Genomic DNA, 18992 nt, shown 5'->3' with positions numbered 1-18992 from the left:
TGTCCTTTCTGTTTATTAGTTTTCCTTCTAACAGTCAGGACCCTCAGCTGCAGGTCTGTTGCAATTTGCTTGAGGTCCACTCCAGACCATGTTTGCCTGGGTATCAGCAGCGGAGGCTGCAGAAGATAGAATATTGCTGAACAGCGAGTGTTGCTGGCTGATTCTTGCTTTGGAAGCTTCATCTCAGGGGTGTACCCAGCTGTGTGAGGTGTGAGGTGTCGGTCTGCACCTAGTGGGGGATGTCTCCCAGTTAGGCTACTCAGGGGTCAGGGACCCACTTGAGCAGGCAGTCTGTCCGTTCTGAGATCTCAACCTCCATGCTGAGGGAACCACTGCTCTCTTCAAAGCTGTCAGACAGGGACATTTACCTCTGCCGAGGTTTCTACTGCTTTTTGTTTAGCTATGCCCTGTCCCCAGAGGTGGAGTCTACAGAGGCCAGCAGGCCTCCTTGAGCTGTGGTGGGCTCCACCCAATTCTAGCTTCCTGGGGGCTTTGTTTACCTACTTAAGCCTCAGCAATGGCAGTTGCCCCTCCCCCAGCCTTGCTGCTGCCTTGCAGTTAGATCTCAGATTGCTGTGCTAGCAACGAGGGAGGCTCCATGGGCATGGGACCCTCTGGGCCAGGTGTGGGATATAATCTCCTGGTGTGCCATTTGCTAAGACCCTTGGTAAAGTGCAATATTAGGGTGGGAGTTACCTGATTTTCCAGGTGTTGTGTGTCTCAATTTCCTTTGGCTAGGAAAAGGAATTCCCTTCCCCCTTGCACTTCCCTGGTGAGGCAATGCCTCCCCCTGCTTCAACTCTCACTGGTTGGGCTGCACCCGCGGACCAGCACCAACTGTCCAACACGCCCCAGTGAGATGAACCCAGTACCTCAGTTGAAAATGCAGACATAACCCATCTTCTGTGTCACTCACGCTGGGAGCTGGAGGCTGGAGCTCTTCCTATTCGGCCATCTTAGGCGTGCCCCCCCAGCACATTTCTTATTATTTGAGGTACAGTGTTATCTCCAAGCATGTGGCATAGAGGAGGGGTCTCAAAGTACATTTTAAAAGTACTATAAGAGTGTAAGTAACTTGTTTGTAACATAAAGGATAAATGTTTGAGGGGATAGATACCCACTACCATAATAATTATGCATTGCATGCCTGTATCAAAATATCTTCTGCACCCCATAAATGCATACACCTACTAGGTACCCACAAAAATTAAACATTTTTAAAAAACGTCCCGAATAAATATATATTTATTCAATGTTTATTAAAAATAATTTAAATATGTTAATATTAATAAAGTACTAGAGATGCATACTGGAACATGTCTAATTGTTTTTAGATATGATATATAATGAAGATATAATATAAGCATGATTGTCTGCAGATACTTTTAAAGAAGATACAGTGCTGAATTGACTCCTCTGGTTGGGAGCAAACTCCCTCAAAATAATGCTTTTACATAAAATACATAAATAAATAAGGTTCATTGTAATTTTTATTTATGACATTATAAGTTAGAATTAAATAATAATTATTTTAAACACAGAATAAAATGTAGAACATGATAGAATGACATTTTTAACTACAAGAGTAAAGCAAAGCTAAGAAAATGATTAGAATATGGGACTTGTGAAACTGTGAAACCCACAGGGACAGCTTGTCATCTAACTCCTCTTTCTCTCCCATACAAGGTAAGACCACAAGTAACCATCTGTTATGCACAGGCTCCAGTTCTAGTCCCTGGGTGTTCAGCATCCAGTTTGAACCACAGGTGAGGACAGTTAGCATCTGAGAAGAGCTTTACACACAGGGTCCAGTGGTTCATATAGTTTCCTATTTCATGGCCAAGTTGATTGGCATCACGTATTTCCTGAAAGAACCTCTTACAATAATGTGTCTGTGCTAGGGACTACTACAGAGGAGGAGGAGGGATGGGGTTGTGAGCTGAAAAACTACCTAACAGGTAGTATGCTGACTACCTGGTGACAGGATCATCCATAATCCCAACCTCAGCCTCATGCAATATACCCATGTAACAAACTTGCACTTGTACCCCTGAGTCTAAAATAAAAGTGGAAATTATTTAAAATAATAACAATGTATCTGTAGAAAATGAAAAGAAGCTGACAGTACACTTGCGCTTGGTTCTCTCAGTTGTTCTCATAATTTATTATTCCTCTTGAGTTCTTTGTAAAGAGCCTCAGGAATGTAGAATTTTTTTAACTGGCTGGTTGGGGCAACCTCCTGCAGTATAGCTCCAGTGAGTACTGAAATGCTCATTTGAAGTGAAGGGAGAAACCGTGTTCCGGTATTACTTGAAATCCCTCAGTGGGGTTGCAAATTCGCTTGTCTTGTTCTAATCTGTGCTTGCTCTAAGATTCACAGTCTGAATGGCCCAGGCTTCCTGGAGCTTGAATTGCGAAACATGGCTTTATGTCTTTTCTCTTGTAAAGAGCTCATAGATTTCTTTGGATGACTGAAAGAAGCGAGATATGCTTGTATTCACAGTGCTTTAGGAGGCTGAGGTGGGAGGATCGCTGGTACCCAGGCATTCATGGTTCCAGTAAGCTATGATAGTGCCACTGCACTCCAGGCTGGGTAACAGAATGAGAAGAGACGCTGTCTCAAAAAAACAAAAACAAAAACAAAAAAACCAAATGGACCGTCCTGTTTTAAAATTCTTTGCCATAAGTCCGTATTTGAAAGGCAAGTGATGTTCAGGGAAATACAGTAACCTATTCTTGCTTAGCAACGTTCTTTGCTTTTTAGCAATCAGAGATAAAGCCTGGGGTGCCATGAGCCTTATATAAGTGCAATTGTCCTTAAAAACCCAGAAGTGTTAAATACACATGATCAGATTTTCTTGAAACAGTTTATTGACACCAGGTATAAGTCTGGCTATGTCACCAGAAGGTTCTTTTGCTTAGTGAAGAGATGACAAGAATAAAGGTAAAAGAGCGATAAATCAAATGCCTCCCCCTTTTTAAAAGGTTTAAATGAGAAGGGGGATGGGGAAATAAGAAGCCAACAAGTTGTTTGACCCTAGAGAAAAAACTTTTAATTTTTCGTGTCAGTTCACCTCTTCTCAGGTCGTTAAATGATGACAGCTGAAACTGTAACATCAGGATTTTAAGAAGTGGAAGTTTAGATGGTGTATTATGTGTTAATGAGAGACAAATAAAGTATGTATCAAGTCTATACTAATCTCTTAAGTGAATTAAAGTCTGAATAATTCACACATAATAGCTTGTAATTGAGATTATTTCTATTTTTGAGAGAAGGAATTAAATCAAAATTAATGTGACTGGCCTGGAGTAAAGTGCTGACTAAGCAAATAAGGAACTTTTGATGAAAATTTGAATTAGAAAAAAAAAAAATATATATATACACTCTATATATATATATTTTCTATATATATATATACTCTATATATATATTTTTTTCTATATATATATATATCTATAGCCCAGGCTGGAATGCAATGGCACAATCTCGGCTCACTGCAACCTCTTCTTCCTGGGTTCCAGTGATTCTCCTGCCTCAGTCTCCCGAGCAGCTGGGATTGCAAGTGCCCGCCACCATGCCCTGCTAATTTTTGTGGTTTTGGTAGAGATGGGGTGTCACCATGTTGGCCAGGGTGATCTTGAACTCCTGACCTCGCATGATCCACCTGCCTCAACCTCCCAAAGTGCTGGGATTACAGGCATGAGCCACCACACCTGGCCCATTTTTTTATTTTTGTTTTTTTTTCTTCAGCTTTTATTTTAAGTTTGGGGTACAAGTGTAGGATATGCAAGTTTGTTACAAAGGTAAACATGTGCCGTGGTGACTTGCTGCACAGATCAACCCATCACCTAGGTACTGAGCCCAGCATTCATTAGCTATTCTTTCTGGTGCTCTCCCTCCCCACAGTCTCCCCAGGCCTCAGTGTGTGTTGTTACCCACCATGTATACATGTGTTCTCATCGTTCAGCTCCCGCTTATAGGTGAGACTGATTTTCTGTTCCTGCATTAGTTTGCTGAGGATAATGGTTTCCAGCTCCATCCATGTCCCTGCAAGGGGCATGAGCTTCTTTTTTATGGCTACATAGTATTCCATGGTATATATGGACCATGTTTTCTTTATCCAGTTAATCATTAATGGCCATTTGGGTTGATTCCATGTCTTTGCTATTGTGAATAGTGCTACAAGAAATATACGTGTGCATATTACATGTTTATATTAAAGTATATTCTAATACTTATATTTTGTTCTTTCATACTTCACCCAGTTTCTGAGTTCATAATTGATATGGTTCTGAACTGCCTAAACACAGTACTGTAACTATTTTATGGTTTATATTGGGAGGATATCTTTATTTAAATCCTCTCCTATCATTTGTCTACAGCTTTCCTCAGACATCGTTTTGGACTGAAATTTCTAATGTTTGTTTTCATCCCCAGAGGTGAATTTTACTTTGTTTAAATGTGAAAGAAATCCCTCAGCTGTTTTGTATTAACGACCTGTTAAAAAAATGAAGGAAAATATTTTTTACTGCCTAATTCTCAGAGAGGGATTTTGTGCCCAAATAAATGCCTTGGATGAAGAAATTCACACTTGGCAGGAATTAAATCCTTGTGGTGGAATAGTCACTTAGCTACTTATGTAAAATTTATATTCAAATTTCATAAACTTGAACTTTCAAAAATATAAGCTTCTCTGCACTGAAGTTCTTTCACATTGCATTTTACTGATGAGCATGGTTTTCTTGGAAATGTTCCAATGTGTGTCTACCTATGTTTTTCTAGAAGTGGATTTACCAGAATTGAGAAATAGTTTATAAACTGATATAATAACAACAAGGCACAGTCAACCCTCAGGCCAATTCCCCTCTCAGCTTTCCGGATCTTTAGCTTAGTGTTAGTATACTATGTATCTTGAGCACATCATGTTCCTTTTCTTATTGTTTGATAGACTTAGGAGTTAGTCACGCCTAAATTCCAGTCCCTGGTTCACTTTTCTGTGTATGTAGCTTTAAGCCTCCTCAGCCTTCTCTGCCTCAGTTTTCTCATCTATTAAATAGGAATAATAAAATTTTGTAGAGTTGTTGGAAGATTAGAGATAATATATACAGAATACCTAACACTGGGCCAACTACCTATAGCAGGCACTGAATAAATAGTAGAGACTAGTGTTTCTATTATAATCCACAATTTGATAGTGTCTTTCAATAATGATCACTTTGCCATACTTAAGCATTACCACCTTCATATCCTATTTCAGTCAAATTAAAGAAGCTCTCAAAAAAGTAATATATTAAAGGGAAGATAGTTCAGAGGCATCCATAAATTACCTGCAAATCCATATTAGGCATTAGACAATTACAGGATATTCTTTGGAAATTATGACAAGTAGTTTTTCTTTGCTTTGCTTTTGTTTTGTTTTGCTTTTCCAAAATAATAAGTATTTAAATCAACCTTTTACATTCTATGCTAATATCCCCTGTTATTCAATGATGCCTGTAAAATTTGTGTAGGTATTTGCAGATTAAAATATCTGGGAAAAGGCTCATTTGGCGTTTTAACAGAGCTTTTGTACATTATTTCAGTTGGTGATCCTAACTTTATGCATAGGTATTCCTATATTCATTTGGCAGATAAGGAAACTAAGACCCTAAGAGAACAAGAGGTTTATGCAAGTGGAAGAACAAAATCTATATCCCAGATCTTCAGGCTCCTAATTCAGTTTTGTTTCCATTATTTCTTTCATGGATATAAGGTTAGGTAAAAAATAAAAAATAAAAAAAGAATGAAAAACAAATAGTATTAAAGTCCCAATAGTTAACACCAGGGTTTACCTTTTAAAAGCAAAATCTCACCATTGAATCTCCTCTGTTTTAATACCTTCAGTGGTTCCCCTCTGTGTATTACAAAGTTCAAAATTAGAAGGTATTTCCAGCACTTTGGGAGGCCGAGACGGGCGGATCACGAGGTCAGGAGATCGAGACCATCCCAACATGGGCTAACATGGTGAAACCCCGTCTCCACTAAAAAATACAAAAAACTAGCCGGGCGAGGTGGCGGGCGCCTGTAGTCCCAGCTACTCGGGAGGCTGAGGCAGGAGAATGGCGTGAACCTGGGAGGTGGAGCTTGCAGTGAGCTGAGATCCGGCCACTGCACTCCAGCCTGGGCGACAGAGCGAGACTCCGTCTCAAAAAAAAAAAAAAAAAAAAGAAGGTATTTCACTCATCTACTACAATTCCCCACATAAACCCTAAACCCCAAAAAAACAGACCTGTTTGAAAATTTGGGAGCACACCAAATCTTTTTGTGCCTCTATGCCTTTGCTTAGTTTCTTCTCCATATATCCTTGACCTCCTTTCAATAGCTATTCTATTTTTACATCTATTATGTACTTAATTAATTTATCAAATGTCTACATAATGCTTACTGTGTCCTAGACACTGTCTGAAGTGATTCACAAATACTTAGTTAATTCTCATAATTCCAGGAGACAAGTAATATCATCCCATTTTACCAAAGATAGAACTGAGGTATAGAGCCAAGATTCTAGAATGCAGAGGCTGTTTTTAAACTGGGTACTCTTAAGCACTGCACTGTGGTACATATGCAGCAGAAACTTCAAAATTGAAAAGCATACCATATTTTGCAAACACTGATGTCTAGATGGGATGCTACCAAAGACCTCCCAGTTGCAGAATTCAATTACCTTGTAAATTTACCGTCAACTGGAACCTAGCTCTCATGTTGTTAGAGTCAGAAACCTGATATTTTTCAGCAATAGCACCAAGAACACATCCTTTTCTTGGGCGTGTACTCACAATGACTCAGCCCATGAGATGAATATTTCAAACTAGAATGCCAGTTGATTAATTTACAGCAAGGAATAGAACTGTCCATCACATGGACCAGAGTACCCACATCAGCATGGCCAGCACTCTCTGTTCTCAGCAGTCACGAAAATCCAGATCACTCTTGGTAAGTAGCTTGGTCAACCTGATACCATAATGAGGGGCGGTCCTTGGATGAGCTGAATGTTCATTGGTATCAGCAAGGTCAGCATGAGTCATCTATGTGGAGATTGCGGCAGTCTTGTCAATGGGACATGCAAGACTTGAAATTCATTGGCCTTTTGTCTTGGACATTGCTGGACTGGACACTGACAAACATGTGTCTTTGTCATGCTCCTTATTTCTGTGGTTCCAATGCCTGGCCAGACATTCCTTTTCTATTTTTAATGCATAGTAATAGTCAGTCTGATTACAGTCAAGTCTTTAGGAATAGGAACCTTTCTATATTTTTAAGATAGTCTGTGTATCATTGTATTGTCAGATGACATTTTCCTTCTGGTAACATTCTCAAGACCTAATACAATTACTATACGCATTTCTTACATCAAATTATATGATTAATTTTCTTAATAACAAAGACCAAGTCATATTCATTCTTCTTTGTATTCTTCATAGTAATTTCATTGCCAAACACATAACAGAAGCTCTGTGGACGTTTATTGAACAAAAAAGTAAATTAGGAGGCATTAAAGCATTGTGATCATGAGTGTATGAGTTCTGAAGCCAGATGGCTTGGTTTCAAATGTCAGCTCTACAACTTAATAGTTGTGTCATTTTGGCAAGTTACTTAACCTTCCTAAGCTTCAGTTTTGTCATCTGTAAAGTGGATATGATGATGGTATTCAAAATGGTATTAATATTTTGAGAATATTAAATAAATTTATACATATTACAAACTTATAAATGTACCTGGAATTCTAAAAGTACTAGGTATTAGTATAATCATTCTCAGAGGATTTTGTAGTATATTTTTACTTTTTAAAAAAGTGTGACATATTTTGAAAAGAGTACAGTACTGTTTTTCATGACTTAAGTGTCAACATTGAATGTTTTATCAAAAGTTGATTGTTTTTATTCATAAGAATTCAGTAAAATGGAAACTCCCATGTATTGCTGGTGGGAGTATGTAATGGTACAACCTTTATGGAATGCATTTTGGCAATATTTATGAAGAAACTTACAAAAGTTCATTCCCTTTAGTAATTCTCTTCTAGAAATTTATCTATTCAAAAAACACAGTCAGAAACTTTGATAAAACATAAGCACAAAGTTGGTTTATCATACTATCATTTATCAAACCCCAAAGTGGAAATTACTTAAATGACAAATAATGAAACAATAATTATGCAAAAAATTACATCATTTGTTAGAATATTATGTAGCTCTCAAAATGGTGTTTTTAAAGTTATTTAATACTGTGAGAAAATGCGTCCCAAAATATTTTAAATGGAAACAAAAACAGGCTACAAAATTGCATAAGTGATGTGATTTTTTTATTTATACTGGAAAGGGCTAAATAAATCAAAATAACAGTGACTGTCTTTAGATGAGGCAACTAGCAGGGGACTTCTTTTTTTTCTTTTTGGTAATCTGTCTTTTCCAAAACCTCCATAATGAGCATATATTTTAGAAATAAAAATAATTTTTTTAAGAATTATGACTTTCCACATTCTTAGAATTATGATTTTAAGACATGTTGAATATTAATTCCATTAATTCCAATTTATTTTCAAGATCTAAGTTTTTCAATGAAATATATCTTCAGTTTTATATCAGAAATAAGAAAGGATTCATTGAATATCAGTTTTTTCAGAAAAGTTTGCACTAACAGTTATTTGATTAAATATGCACTACGCACTTATTTTGAAGATTTTTGAAGCAAGACAAATACTTAGTTTCAACCCTTATAGAGAACAATTTACATCTATAACTTCTTTAGATCTGCTCATTTGATTTTTAATAGTAACCCCTCTAAGAACATGCTTAGAAGAAAAGAGAGGCCCTTTTACTAGTATTTAGAGGAAATTTTTTATGAGAAAATATTTCTGATTTTGAGCCTTTCATAAGTAGTATTTTTTTTTTTCTTTTTGCAACCTAGGAGCTGTGAAGGAAGAAATATCCGATACAGAACATGCAGTAATGTGGTAAGTATAAGGTTCTGAGATTGTGATCATGTATTTTTGTTAGCACTGAATGGTGCTAAGCAGTTTTATATCCTGAGCAGAAAATCAACCAATTAGAATTTCACTGAAAGTTTTTATCTCATACTGTACTGATTATGCAGGACTAAAATGATATTTTTAATGTTCCTCAATATAAACTTCTAATCATTTGAGCAGCTTGAAACTAACTAGACTGTTTCAAAACAAAGACTCTGCATTTCCTCCCTACTTTCTGCCTTTTTGCATATAGATCTCACGAGGATGAGTAAGAGGGGTGATAAGAGGGAAACAAGTTGGGGTATCATGAAATAAATATTAGTAAATCAAACTCAGATTTGACAAACTCATTCATTTATTCAACAAATATCATTCAGTGCCAACTATGTATGAGGCACTACACTAGTACAAGAATAAATAACATATGGTCCCTGTTTTAAACATCTGTAGTATAGTAAGAGGTATAGAGAAAGAAGACAGATGTGCATTGCACATAACCACACTCTAGGACAAAATATGACAAAGCCATAGAGAATGAATAAAGTTCTTTGTGGGTTAAAAGAGAGAGAAATCCAAAGGGTCTTAAAGGAAAAGGTGATTTGAGATAGGGCTTGCAGGACTATGACTAGCCCATATTGGGTTTGAAGGGTTGACAGTCAGTCCAATGGAGAGGACATAAGGGGCAACTTTGGAGGCAGGAATGTCTGAACACTCATTTCAGTAGAGTTGAGTATAGCAGTATAAAAGAGAATTGAAATATGTTTTTGAGGTTATACCATAAAAAGATTCGAATGTTAGTCTTCAAAGTTTATATTAGTTCAGTGAATAATGGGAGTCACTAGAGCAAGAGTATGGTGTTGCAGAGTTTCCCTTTTAGAAAGGTTAATTTTTTAGTGATACAAGGGTTGCACTGGAACAGGAAATGGATGAGGAGCAAGAAGTAATGAAGGCTTAAACCTTCATTAGTAGTCGCAGCTACTCAGGAGACTGAGGCAGGAGGATCCCTTGAGCCCAGGAGTTCAAGACCATCCTGGGGAACATAGCAAAACCCTGTCTCTTAAAAACAAAAAGAAGAAGAAGAAGGAGCACTTAAACCCAGAGGAAATACTAAATAGATACAAGAGAGATCAAAATTAAGTTCACTCTACAAGACTTGAAAAGAATTTGATATTAGAATGATAAGTTGAAGTGGGAATAAAGGAAACAAAGAGGCATATGCATATTTAGGGCTTTTGTACTTGCTGATTCCTTTGTTGAAAAAGCTCTTTCCTCAATATGATTGGCATTTTTATTATTCCACGTTTCCCTTCTGCATTGCCCAGCAGAGAGTCTCTGTGAGGGCTCCACCCCTGCAGCAGACTTTTGCCTGAACATCCAGGCATTTTCATACATCCTCTGAAATCTAGGCAGAGGTTCCCAAACCTTAATTCTTCTGCACACCTGCAGGACTGCCACCACATGGAAGCTGCCAAGGCTTGGGGCTTGTACCCCATTAAACAATGGCCTGAGCTGTACCTTGGCCACTTTTAGCTACAGCCGGAGTGGCTGGGACACAGGGCACCAAGTCCATCCAGAGGCTGTGTAGAGCAGGGGTCCCTGGACCTGGCCCAGGAAACCATTTTTCCCTTCTAGGCCTCTGGGCCTGAGATGGGAGGGGCTTCCAGGAAGGTCTCTGACATGCTCTGTAGACATTTTCCCCATTGTCTTGGTGATTAACATTCATCTCCTCATTACTTATGCAAATTTTTGCAGCAGGCTTGAATTTCTCCCAGAAAAAAATTTTTTTTCTATTGCATCATCAGGCTGCAAATTTTCCAAAGTTTTATGCTCTGCTTCCTCTTGAATGCTTTCTCACTTAGAAATTTTCTTCTGACAGATACCCTAAATTGTCTCTCTCAAGTTCAAAGTTACACAGATCTCTAGGGAAGAGGCAAAATGTCCCCAGCCTCTTTGCTAAAGCATAAATAAGAGTCATCTTTGCTCTAGTTCCCAACAAGTTCCTCTTCTCCATCTGAGACCACCTCAGCCTAGACTTTGTTGTCCATATCACTATCAGCATTTTGGTCAAAGCCATTCAACAAGACTGTAGGAAGTTCCGAACTTTCCCACATCTTCCTGTCTTCTGAGCCCTCCAAGTATCCACGAAGTTCCAAACTTTCCCACATTTTCCTGTCTTCTTCTTAGCCCTCCAAACTGTACCAGCCTCTGCCAGTAACCCAGTTCTAAAGTCACTTCCACATTTTCGAGTATCCTTATAGCAGCACCCCACTCCTGATACCAGTTTACTGTATTAGTCCGTTCTTATGCTGCTTTAAGGACATACCCAAGATGGGGTAATTTGGAAAAAAGAGATTTAATTGACTCACAGTTCTTCAAGGGTGGGGAGGCCTTAGAAAACTTACAATCATGGCAGAAGGGGAAGCAAACACATCTTTCTTCATATGTGTCAGGAGAAAGAAAAATGAGCACTGAGTGAAGGGAGAAGCCCCTTATAAAATCATCAAATCTTGTGATAACTTACTATCCTGAGACTAGCATGGGGGAAATTGCCCCCATGACTCAATTATCTCCACCTGGTTCTTCCCTTGACACATAGGGATTATGGGAAGTACAATTTAAGATGAGATTTGGGTGGGGACACAGCCAAACCATATCAGACTCTGACCTCATATTACTTAAAATCCATAGCACTCCATGAGCCAAAATCTTTATAGCTTGTAGAATCAAACTGACACTGAATTTTTTAATGAGAATCTAGCTTCTTCAAATAATTTTTCTTGCTTTTAGTGATGACAGAAGCAGCATTGCCAAGAAACACAAAAATAATTTTTTAAGAAAGAATCTTTTCATGATCACATCCCAGTTTTTCAAATTAGGAAATTTAGAACAATTCAGTTAAATACTCTTTGTTAGATGCTTGATTTGGAAAAATTTGAGAGTCTCTTAGCTAAATCACCAGGGTCATCTTTAATCCCTGGACAACTTCCTTGGGGCACTTCTGAACTACTTCATCTCCAAAGATTCAGCCTCTTTTCCTATTTTTTGTAGAACTGCTACATATAACTTTTTGGGGGAGTTCATATTCCCCAGGATAATCTGAGGAGTAGAAAACATCTCCCCAGTTTCCCTTTTTTTTTTTTCTGAAAAGTCAGCTCACAGACTTTTAAAAATTTATTGCCAACCACTCTATAAGTGGTTTGTCAATACAAGAAAGTTAAAGTTCCCATAATGTTTGCATAGTTCTCATAGTCATGGTACTTTCTTACATTCTGTGTAGCTGGTTCAAGGAGACTATTTTCATTCCTAAGGACAGAGTTTATCTAATCTTTCCCATTTTACAGTTGCCTGCTCTATTCTAAGGAAGCAGCAAGGTGCTCTCTCTCTGAAAGGAGAGACAAAGGTGCTATTGGTAGACAATAGATGTGAGCTAGCAAACCAATCAAAGAGGTCATTTAGGTCTCAGAGATTTCACCACAAGACTAACTGAAGGAGTCTCTCAAAAAGGTTTCCTTAGGTCATATCTTCACATTAAACCTCAAATTTGAACCCCTTGAACTTAATTAGGGATTTTAAAGTGACTTACAATGTGTTTAGAGTACTTATAAACTGTTTCTTTTGCACTATCCTTAAGGCTCATATGAGTTGGTGTTTAGGAGACAGTGACCATAATTAGCAACATAATAGGCCACGCTGCTTGTGGTAGCTGGTGGTGCTCTTAATTTCTTTATTAAATTATTTGTTGCTCACTACAACATTTTACTGTTTTTAAGACAACAATATGTATTAAGCTCAAGAATTGTTCTTGGTCCTGGTGTTCATTGTTAAATAAAACCAAGACCCAATTCTCCTGAAGCTTTCATTCTAATGGAGGAAAAGAGGTTACAAACAAGCATGCAAACAAATTATTTAAAAGGAAATATATGAGATAGCAGTTGATGCAATGCAGAGAATTAAGCTATTGGTAGCTAGTTCAGAGGGGAAGGTCAGAAAATCCACTTGAGGAGTAACACTTGAATAACAAGAAGGAAACAGCTGTATGAATACTTGACGAGCAGAAATCCAGAAAGAACAGCTAGTGCAAAGGCTGTGAAGTACGAGAGAACTTGGTGTGTCAAGGAAAGCATAAAGCCAATATACCTAAAGTCTAGTGTGCAAGAGAAAGAGTACTGGAAGATAAGAAAAAATCAAAACCAGAGGTAGGTGGGAGCTAGATCATGCAGGACACTGTAAAGTACTTACATTATATTTTAAGTTCAAAAATTAGCTACTGGATGGCCAGGCACCATGGCTCACACCTGTAATCCCAGTGTTTTGGGGTTGAGGGACAAGGCAGAAGGGTCACTTGAAGTCAGGAGTTTGAGACTAGCCTGAGAAAAATAGCAAGACCTTGTTTCTAGAAAACAAAAACAAAATATTAGCTTGGTGGTGTGCACCTGTTGTCCCAGCTACTGGGGAGGCTGAGACGGGAGGATTGCTTGAGCCCAGGAGTTTGAAGTTGCAGTGAGCCTTGTTTACATCACTGCACTTAAGCCTGGAAGATAGAGCAAGACCCTGTCTCTATTTAAAACAAACAAACAAACAAACAAAAACAAAAACAAACAAACAAAAAAAAACAAGAACAAGAAAAAGAAGAGGAAGAAGCTCCTGGATAGTTTTAAGCAGGGGAGAGTAGAACTGGACTTACAATGAAAAAGATAGGTTTGGCTGCAGGCTCAGCCTGGAGAATGGATGCAAAGCAGGGGGAAGGAGCAGAAATTCTAAGAGGGCGATCACTGCAGTAGTTCAGGTGGGTGCTAATGGTTGCGTGGACTAGAATGGCTCTGGTGGGAGCATTTGGGTATGTTCTAGAGATAGAAGGGCTTTTCCTAAGTTATGGTGCCTCATCCTCAATTTGACATGATTCACTCTTGTGATCTCTAGCATTGTTGTGTGGAACAGGAGGCAGAGAGAACAGAATAATCATGGCAAGTTTATAATTTCTTTGAGCCTCAGTTTCTACACTCAAACAGTGAGAGATTTGAAACGGATGACCTCAAAGGTCCCGTCCACCTCTGAAATTCTGTAATTCTTAGGGAGTATCATATCTGGACTATACTGGATTTGGATCTGAATGCAGATTAATGAAGATGTCTATGCTAGTTTAGTAATTGGCATGATTATAGTGAAAAGATTCATAGCCAGGGATAAAGTAGAGTCAGAGCAAAGAGAGTCAATGTGGAGAGTGGAAGCAAAGTTCTCATTCTTGCTGTACAATTGACCGTTCATCTTGACTAGTAATTCTCACTGAGGTTGTGAAAATTCATGGGATTCACAGAGTTGTTCATGTGGTTCTTAATGGTGGTCATAAGGTAAATTCCCATTTGGTCTTTATGTCCATTTTTCTCATAAGGCCTTTGTATATCACAAAGTCAGGAAACATTTGCTGCTTTATGTCAAGGATCAAATGGAACCTATGGAAGAAACAATAACTCTGCTACAGGTCTTCCTTGGGCAGAATTTGAAAGAAACTGTTGAAACAACATTCAGACCAGAAAACTACCCCTGAAATCTAGACAGATGCTCTAGAAAATAATAACAACTGCAGGAGCTGATCAGTGAGCCTGCACGCTGGACTCTTTCCAGCCTTAGAGAGGCACTCTAAGATGGGAAGTAGGCTACTAAACTTTGCCATAATCTAGTCCTTATTATTCTAGCAGTTGAAAATAAGGCATGATGCTACTTGCCAGGGCCATTTATTTGTTTGCGTATTCACTTATTCATTCTCTTGATCAATCAGTTTTAAAACAGCATTTATTGAATACCCAACTCCTGTTCTGCACTAGGGATATTAGGAGTTGCCACCATCAATAAAGAGGTAGGCAGGCTGTCCTTGGGGAATGTCAGAGGCTACTAGAAAAGACAAATACACAAACACAAAACTAAATGAAGTATGATGCACACTATCAGTTTGGAGGTAAGAACAAAGTGCTAAGTCATGGAAGGACCATGTCTCTTTCACCCCTGTGTACTCAGCATCTGGCATTCGGTGTCTGACACCATGCCTCTTGCACTATGAACTGGGAAAGGCAGAAAACTCACAGAACTGCCTTAGGACATTTTAAATATTTATGGGAAACATATCAAGACTTAACATATGTTGAACATTCTTTGAACTATTTGATCATGCTGTATTCCTTTTTATGACATCTTATCTTCGTAAAGTTGGGTTTGCTTTGATAAAAAGCAAGCACTGTGAGAAAAACAACATGGAATAGGAAACAAGAATGAGGATTGTCCAATCTGATTCCAGGCTTTGGGAAGTAGTACAGGCACACACATCCCATTAGTAAATAAACGTTATTTATGAATGAAGTAAAATAGTACCTTTCTCTCAAGTTATATGCATTGTTTTTTCAAATGGCTATTAAGTCATTAGGACACAAATATATATTAAGTTGCTTGGACCTAACTGCTTAATAAATGGGATTGTTTGGTATTCCTGTTGGCCTAGGAATACCACAAAAAAATTGCCCAGACATTAATGGTGCTGTAAACAAATTAAGAGCCTCTGATCCAACTCACTGTAGTCATTCAACACGTAGGATGAATGAAAAAATGCATGACATTCTAAATAAGGTGACAGTTGAGCTGAGCTTTAAAAGATGGGAGGGATTTTTTTCAGGCTGCAATGAGAGAGAGAAAGAGAGAGAGACAGAGTTAGTTTTCTGAAAAATGGAAGTAGAGTCAACAATATCCACTGGGATTTACTAGGTTTCAGGTACTTTTTCTAGGCGCTGGGGTGTAATATTAACAGAGAAAGATAATGCCCCTGTTCTTATGAAGCTTATATTATAGTGCAAGAAGGCAGATGATAAATAAAGTTTTAAAAGATGACAGTTACATATAGTGAAGATTATGCTACAGTTGATCTTAGCCAAAAGGCCGAGAAGCAATAGTGAATGATTATGAAAGAAAGAAAGCAGAGTAATGGGATAGAGAGTGACACAGGGGTGGAAGGTTGCTCTACATGAGGTGGTCAGGAAATTCTCCCTGAGGTGACATTTAAACGTCCTTAGTATGTGTGGAAGGTGAGGCATGAAGGAGCCCAGCTTATCTGGGGGCCTGTGGGTCATTTTATCAGGTGCAGTACAAAGTATATCGTGGGGAAAGAAGTGGGATATTTATCTGTGCTGAAGAGTCTGAACTTAGCCCCAGATGTTATTTCATAAGGGACATTCTTAGCCCCTCACTCAGGGTGATGAGCTTTGGAAGAGCAGAAGGCTGAAAGAAAACTTGAGGGCTCTATCTACCCCTTCTGTGCATTTCTCTTCTCCCAGGCCCGGTCTGCCAATCTCAGGTGTAATATATCCAAGGCAGGAGAGGGATTTCTTAACCTCAAGTAGGAAGACTCTTAAATGAGTAAGAAATTCTAATTGCTAGAATGTTGGATTCTTCCTGATAAATGTGCCAAATCCCCCACCTACTAGAGAGGGCCTCCAAGGACCTGGCTGCTGCTTCACCCTGCCGCAGACGCACTCTTTCCAGTAGTGGACCAAAGAAACGCACTTCTCCCCAGACCCATCCATGCTTCAATCTTCCCTGACCTATCCAGCTGAGAAACAGAAATTTCCCTCATACTATGTAACCTCTCCTGAGATAAACATTGCTCTCATGTTAAAGTCAGATAGGACGTGTCTTTTCCAAGTCACTTGATGAAGGCTTGATTTGTATGCTGATATAACAAAATTGGGAGCAGGTTCTCCGGTCTTCCAGAGTCTACATGCATTCCGCATTTGGACAATCTCTAAAAGGCTATTACGATGTATGAGTGGCCAGGCGCAGTGGCTCATGCCTGTAATCCCGGCACTTTGGGAGGCCGAGGCTGGTGGATCACCTGAGGTCAGGAGTTCAAGACCAGCCTGGTCAAGATGGTGAAATACTGTCTCTACTAAAACTATAAAAATTATCTAGGCGTTGTGGTGGGCACCTGCAATCCCAGCTACTCAGGAGGCTGAAGCAGGAGAATCACTTGAAATCAGGAGGTAGAGGTCGCAGTGAGCCGAGATCTTGTCATTGTACTCCAGACTGGGCAACAAGAGCAAAACTCTATCTCAAAAAAAAAAAAAAAAAAAAAAGGTGTTTGGGTGGGAGAAGTGTGGAGAGTAATTTAAAGGATATATTTTTCACTTTTCAATCCCATGGATAATGAAGACTTAAAGCAGTGTTACATAGCAGAAAGAACATGGACCCTCCTGAGTCCTGAGCTGCCACTTACTAGTTATGTGCTCTCAAACAAATTTATTAACCTCTCTCAATCTCAGTTTTCTTACCTATGAAAATATCCTTCTAATATATGTACAGAGAATGTTAACACAATGTTATTGGTAATTTTAAAATTGGAAGCAAATGGAGGATGGCTGGTTCAATAAGATATGTTCATAGCATGGAATGCTATACAGTCATTAAAAAGATTAAGGTGGATCTATTTGTACAAACCTGTGAGTTCTCCCAAACTATCTTGTTAAGAGCTTAAAAAAGCAAATTGTGGAGTAATAACCTATAATATGATCTCAGTTTTTAAAAATCCCCAGACTGAAATGTGTCTGGTTGTGTGGCACCATCCCAAGGCATTGAAGGACACACATCCAACTGATCACCTAATACAGAGCAGGGAGGGACTGAATGAGTTAGGGGGACTTTCATTTTTTATTCTATATGCTTTCATAGTGTTTTAATTTTTTATAATCAACACATATTCCTGTATTTGTAGTATAATTTTAAAGAAAACACAAAACAAAAGAAGATGAGGTTGAGCAAAAATATTTTATATATAATTGAATTTTTATTTGTTTTTGAAACAAAGAAAAAAATACCACCTCCCAGAGTTCTGCTGAGGATTAAGTGAGAAAATGTCTAAAATGCACTCAGCCTGGTACCTGACTCAGTTGTGTTGGCTCTACTCTTCCTTATTACCTGTTGTGGTTTGAATTATGTCCTCACCCCATTACGTGTTGGAATCCTAAACCCCCATACCTCAAAATATGACTGTATTTGGAGTTGTGGTCTTTAAATGTGTAAATAAGGTCATTAAGGTAGACCCTAAATCAATATGACTGGTGGTCTTTAAAGAAGATATTAGGATGCAGACACACAGAGAGAAGACATGTGAAGACTCAGAAGAAGGCTGCCTTCCACAAGCCAAGGAGAGAGCCCTCAGTAGAAACCAACCGTGCAGACCCCTGATGTTGACCTTTTAGACTCCAGAATTGTCTAAAAATAAATTTCAGTTGTTTAGCTCACCCAGTCTGTGGTATTTTCTTATGGCAACCCTAGTCAACTAGTATACTACCTTTCTTGAACTTCCTCCTCTCTTCTGACAAAGCACTCTTTCTGAAAGACTACATTCTTTTTTAAAAAGTGAAAATTAGATCACTTTGAAATTCCAAAGATCAGCCTTATTCTATGGCATCATAGGTAATTTCTCCTGATTGTTTTGCCAAATGACAAGTTCCAGGTATTCTGGAAAGAGAATGTTAGACCTAATTTCTGGCAGAACTGCAGGCTTATAATGGCCCTTCTTTTGGACAAACTCTAGAAAAACAGACTTTCTATACAATGCCCAGTTATTAGACTGGACAGTCAGGTCTCTGGCAACTATCATGGCTTGGCTGTTCTTTGGCCCAATACTTGATTGGAATTGCTGTATATTCTCAGAATTATATCCCAGGGGACAAATCAGTATCCACCAAAAGAAGTCTAACTTACTGTAAAGCCAGGATGAATGTAGGATGGTGACTAAACTCATTACAGGACGTTGTGGTTTGTGTGTTTCTCCTTTTTGGAGTTGAGAAGAACTGCTGTTGCTAGAACAAAAGGATGTTCTTTAGGCAACACATCTGCAAAAAAACCTAATTTCTCTGATTTGACCCACAGCTTTTTTTTTTTTAATGCTAAAATTAAATAACAAAGGGAAACAATGTTTCTGAAAAGAGAAATGATGAGTGACTT

At 38.5% G+C, this 18992-nt stretch overlaps 1 protein-coding gene across 5 annotated transcripts in view; it reads left to right on the top strand.

The window, feature by feature from the left end:
• ADAMTSL1 (ADAMTS like 1) overlaps nucleotides 1-18992 on the top strand; it is a 979893-nt gene that overhangs the window by 606348 nt on the left and 354553 nt on the right. For all 5 annotated transcript variants that reach the window (XM_045373291.3, XM_005581665.5, XM_074017425.1 and 2 more), the window contains one exon: nucleotides 8945-8990. In XM_045373291.3, coding sequence (XP_045229226.2) covers nucleotides 8945-8990 — 46 coding nt within the window. The remainder of the gene's footprint in view (nucleotides 1-8944; nucleotides 8991-18992) is intronic.

This window comes from Macaca fascicularis, chromosome 15 (assembly GCF_037993035.2).
Source record: "Macaca fascicularis isolate 582-1 chromosome 15, T2T-MFA8v1.1".
NCBI lineage: Eukaryota > Metazoa > Chordata > Mammalia > Primates > Cercopithecidae > Macaca > Macaca fascicularis.
Note: the sequence above shows the minus strand (reverse complement) of the source record. Positions and strands in the feature narration are given on the sequence as shown.